Raw genomic sequence first — 5,355 nt, 5'->3', positions numbered from 1 at the left:
TTTTTTTTTTTTTTTTTGTAGTCTCCTGCTGCAGTTGCTGCTGCTGCTGCTGCTGCTGCTGCTGTTCTGTCTCTCTCCGGATCGGGTCTCCGCTTGCGGCCCCACAGCAGCAGCAGCAGCAGCAGCAGCAGAAGGAATAACGCAGAAGAAAGGTCTCCTTCTTTTGTTTTTTATTTATATTTCTCTGTTCTTCTTGCTGCTCTTCTTGCTGCTCTCCCCGCTGCTCCTGCTGCAGCAGCTTCTGCTGCTGTTGCTGCTGCTGCTGCAGAGCTGCGTGTACACCCGAGAACAAGGGGGAACACCTTCTGCACTGTCTCCTGTTTTATTTATTTTTTTTTTATATAATAAAAGGAATATTTATTTTATTAATTAATTAATTATTCTTCTTCTTCCTTTATTCCTCCCTGCAGCAGCAGCAGCAGCAGCAGCAGCAGGCAGCAGCGGTTCGCTCAGCAGCGAGGCAGGCAGTGTAGTCAAGGGGGGCCCCCTGACAGGTAGAGGATGGGGGGGCCCCTACATCAGCATCAGCGGCAGCAGCAGCAGCAGCAGCAGCGGCTGCTGCTGTTCAGGTGTATAGGCACCTATTGCTTAATAAAAAGCAGCTTATTATTAGCTGTTTTTTTGTGTCTATTCATGCAAACTGTCTCCTTGGAGGTACCTGATGAGGGGGCCCCCCCTGTACTTGCTGCTGCTGCTGCTGCTGCTGCAGCAGCAGCAGCAGCAGCCGTCACTGGTGCAGCAGCAGCAGCAACCAGTACTAATAATTCCCCTATACAAACCTTTAGGGTATTAACCTGCTCAGGGGCCCCGCTGCAGGACCTAGCAGCAAGCGTGTCTCCTGCTGCTCCTGCTGCTGCTCCTGCTGCTCCTGCTGCTCCTGCTGCTGCAGCAACACCAACTGCAGCAGAAGTTTGTCTGCATATAAGGGGACGCAAAGAGGAGACAGGAGACAGTCCTACCCCTACAGCAGCAGCAGCAGCAGACTACGAAGACACAGCAGCAAATGATAAATGTACCATGTTGTGTATAGGGGGCCCCTCCTTGGGGGCCCCCAGCAGCAGCAGGAGCAGCCGGAACAGCAGCAGGAGCCGAAAAAACAGCAGCCGCAGCAGCAGCAGGAGCATTAGCCGCAGCAGCAGCAGCAGCAGCAGCAGCAGCAGCAGCAGCCCGTCTCCTGTGTCTCCTCCTTCAGACCCTGAGGGTTTATTACCTTCGGGTGTCTCCTCATCTTCTTATCCTTTGCTGCAGCAGAAGGAGCAGCAGCAGCAGGAGGATCTACAAGAGGAGCATCAGCAGCAGCAGCAGCAGCAGGAGCAGCAGGAGGAGGAAGAGAAGCAGCAAGTGCAGCAGGAATTACTGCAGCAGCTGCTGCAGCAAGAGACAGTATTAGCAGCAATAGCAAGAGCAGCAATACCCCAATGGAGGGAAGAGAAGGAGAAGAAAAATATATCTATAATTAAATTAACAGGAGGATTAAGTAATAAATTATATTTAATTAGTCTAAACCCTAAACCCTTATTAAAAATAAACCCTAACCCTAAACCCTCACAAACCCTAATTACTCAGGCCCTACTTCGGGTGTATGGACACCAAGAGGGAAAAACCCTTTTTAATCCATCAACAGAGAGACAATTATTTATTCAATTAGGCAAAGAAGGAATTGCTCCTAAATGTATTGCTGAATTCGAGGTAGGGTTTAGGGTTTATGAGGGTTTATGAGGGTTTATGAGGGTTTATAAGGGTTTATGAGGGTTTATAAGGGTTTATGAGGGTTTATGAGGGTTTAGGGTTTACGGGAAAGGGGATGAGGGTTTACAGATGACGTGGCGGGTTTTAGGGTTTAGGGTTTGTATTTATTTATAAGGGAGGATGATCTATGTGTTGTTTATGAGGGTTTAGGGTTTACTAGGGTTTATTAGGGTTTATTAGGGTTTAGGGTTTATTAGGGTTTATGAGGGTTTATGCAGGGAGGAAGAATAGAAGAATATATAGATGGATCTCCGCTAACAACAGAAGATCTAACAGATGTACAAACCCTAGAGGAGGCAGTCAAAGCTGTAAGCATAATTAGGGTTTAGGGTTTAGGGTTTATTAGGGTTTAGGGTTTATTAGGGTTTAGGGTTTTAGGAATTAGGGTTTAGGCTTTAGGGTTTAGGGTTTAGGGTTTATGTTGCTGCAGATTGTCTCCTTCCATGCCGTACCAATTCCTTCCTTCCTTCCTACCAATTGCCCTCTTAGGCAGATATTCAACGTCAGCAGCAGCAGCAGCAGCAGCAGCAGCAGCAGCAGCAGCAGTAGCAGCAGTAGCAGCAGCAGCACCAGTCATCTGAGAAGCCGCAGCAGCAGCGAGCACCAGCATCACCACCACGAGCACCATGACCACGACCATCATCACACCAGCAGCAGCAGCAGCAGCAGCAGCAGCAGCAGCAGCAGCAGCAGCAGCAGCAGGGTCGATGATGTATCTGGTGAGTGCAGCTGCTGCATATGCCGTTTACGTTCATGGGGTACTAAGGCTAATGATACCCTCAAGGAATTACTAGAGGGGGCCCCCCCTGTGGGGGCCCCCGAGTCAGGGGGCCCCCCCCATCTAGAGGGGCCCCCAGAGGAGGAGGGGGCCCCCCATATGGGGCCCCCAGGAGCCTCTTCCTTAGCATCGTCTGAGGGTGGTGTAGCAGTAGTATTAGGGGGCCCCCATGAGGGTACAGTAGAGGGTACAGACAAGAAGGAGAAGGAGGAGGAGGAGAAGGAGGAGGAGGGGGCCCCCAAGGAGGAAGAAGAGGAAGAAGAAAGGGAAGGGGGCCCCCATGAGGGTTTATTAATAAACCCTTTATTAAGAAAAGAATTGGAGGGTTTAGGGTTTAGTGAATATATAAGAGAAGCACAAACCCTAATAAATAAAATTAAATATCTTGCTGCTGCTGATGTAGTATATCTGCAGCAACTGCAGCAGGAAATATTACAACAGCAGCAGCAGCAGCAGCAGCAGCAACAGGAGCAGCAAGAAGGAGACAATATATTATTAATAAATAAACAAGAAAAGGAGACAATAATAAATAAAGGGTTATTATTTTTATCAGGGTTTTATCCTGTATTAAGTCATAATGATTACCAAGAGAATAATATACTCAAGGTAACCAACAGCAGCAGCAGCAGCAGCAGCAGCAGCAGCAGCAGCAGCAGCAAGTGTAGCAGCAAGTGTAGCAGCAAGTGTAGCAACAGCAGCAGCAGCAGTAAGTGTGGGGTGTATGTGTGTGTGTGTCTGCTGCAGAGTATCCATTCTTTTCTTATATAGAGAAGAATAAAGCCCCAAGGGAGGTGCAGATACACCTAATTAGGGTTTATTTATTGCATGCAATAAAAGAAAAAAAATTAAATAAATTAAATAATTTATTAATTAATCAAGAAATTATACAGAGATTCGCCAATGCAGTAAGTATACAACAATATATCCTAAACCCTAAACCCTAAACCCTAATTTATAAATCCTCATAATTATATACACAGGCAAAAATACAAAGAAATAGGGAAACATTATAAAAATTAGGGTTTAGGGTTTAGGGTTTAGGGTTTAGGGTTTAGGGTTTAGGGTTTTTTATGTACAGGTGGACCATATGATGTTGGCTTCCCATCTGATGTGGGGGTTCTGGTCAATAGTTAGGTGAGCTAAACCCTAAACCCTAAACCCTAATTGCTTAACCCTAAACCCTAATTCTTGTGTAAACCCTAAACCCTAACTCTTTGCCGACCCTGTTCTAAACCCTAAACCCTAAACCCTCGTGCATGCTAGGGTTTGCATGCATGCATTTATACAGGATGAAGGTCCCTGAAGACCCCAATGAGTTCTCCTACCTAGAGTATGCTAAAACGAGGTGAGGGTTTAGGGTTTAGGGTTTAGGGTTTAGGGCTTATGCTGATGGTCTTGTTAGTGTTTAGGGTTTACGTCCGTGTAAACCCTAAACCCCATGTCCAACATTTTTGTAGGGAAGGGTTTATTAGGGTTTGAGAGATTTATTAGGGTTTAGGGTTTATTAGGGTTTAGGGTTTATGAGGGTTTAGGGTTTAGGGTTTGTATTTTTTTTTTTGTAGGCTGCGGCTGTACACCGAGAAGAAGCGCGAGTTAGAGGCTCGAGGAATGTTTTAAGGAAGAATTCTTTTATTATTTATTTATTTATTTATTTATTTATTTATTTATTTATTTATTTATTTATTTATTTATTTATTTATTTTTGCTGCATGCAATCAACGGGGCTGCATGCATGCATGTATGCAAGCAAAGAATTGGGGCTGCATGCATGCAATAAACTGTTTGGTAGTATTGCTGCTATGCAGAAAAAAAAGAGGGGTTTAAGGAGACAGTTCCTGTGTAAACCCTAAATTAGGGTTTAGGGTTTAGGGTTTACACATGCAGTTGTTTGTCATTGTTTGTATCTTGGTGTCAATACGTATGATTGTCACTATGGCTAAGAAAACCCTCGGCCGCTAAACCCTAAACCCTAATTTAGGGTTTACAAGTCTTGCAGTAAACAGACGCAGTGCCTTATAAGGGTTTTGCATCACCCCTGTTATTCCCTACAGCAGTATACAAGGGTTTAGGGTTTATAAGCTAGGGTTTAGGGTTTAGGGTTTAGCGACTAGGGTTTAGGTAATTGCTATAAATAAGGTGGGTATTGTCTAGATATTAGGGTTTAGGGTTTTGTTTGTGTACTAGTAGGGTTTATTGTATTATTACAATATAAGAATTAGGGTTTAGGGTTTAGGGTTTAGGGTTTAAAATTCCCCATAATCACGAGACCCTAGCGAATGGGGGCCCCTAGGGTTTGGGGCCTCATAGACTTCCCCTTCAGGGGATAATTGGAGGGGGCCCCCCCCCTGTAGGGGGCCCCCCCCCTGTAGGGGGCCCCCCCCTTGATGATTATTTTCTGTATTTGTTGTTGTTACCCATAAAGGATTATAAATAAAGAAAAACATTAAGGCAATAAGAAGAATAACAGGCTGCAAATAAATAAGCAAATATATAAACCCTAAACCCTAAACCCTAATTTATATATTAACAAGAAAAAGAAAAATGGCTCCATACGAACCCCTATATACATATATACATATATATCTAGGGTTTAGGGTTTAGGGTTTAGGGTTTAGGGTTTACGTACCACTACAATATATCCAACGATAGATACAGATTCGCGGAAGCTAATCTCCTCATCAAGAGAGCCTGCATAAACCCGAATACAAACCCTAAATTAGGGTTTAGGGTTTGTTAGGGTTAACTAGGGTTTATGATTGTTGTTTAGGGTTTATAAGGGTTTATTAGATAGGGAAAAAAAAAGGGTTACATATATATATATATATATT

At 44.4% G+C, this 5,355-nt stretch overlaps 1 protein-coding gene across 1 annotated transcript; it reads left to right on the top strand.

Moving 5' to 3' along the window:
* Positions 1-1,017: 1,017 nt before the first annotated feature.
* On the top strand, positions 1,018-4,144 carry EMWEY_00042020 (choline/ethanolamine kinase, putative; the record flags this gene model as incomplete). Its single annotated transcript, XM_013478857.1, has 7 exons — positions 1,018-1,383; positions 1,968-2,057; positions 2,180-2,813; positions 3,081-3,133; positions 3,606-3,661; positions 3,816-3,872; positions 4,090-4,144. The coding sequence occupies 7 exons, from the start codon at positions 1,018-1,020 to the stop codon at positions 4,142-4,144; spliced, it is 1,311 nt and encodes a 436-aa protein (XP_013334311.1).
* Between the last annotated feature and the right edge of the window lie 1,211 nt (positions 4,145-5,355).

The sequence above is a fragment of the Eimeria maxima genome, genomic scaffold, assembly GCF_000499605.1.
Source record: "Eimeria maxima Weybridge genomic scaffold, Emw_scaff733, whole genome shotgun sequence".
NCBI lineage: Eukaryota > Apicomplexa > Conoidasida > Eucoccidiorida > Eimeriidae > Eimeria > Eimeria maxima.
The sequence above is the reverse complement of the archived record's forward strand: the minus strand, read 5'-3'. Positions and strand labels throughout refer to the sequence as shown.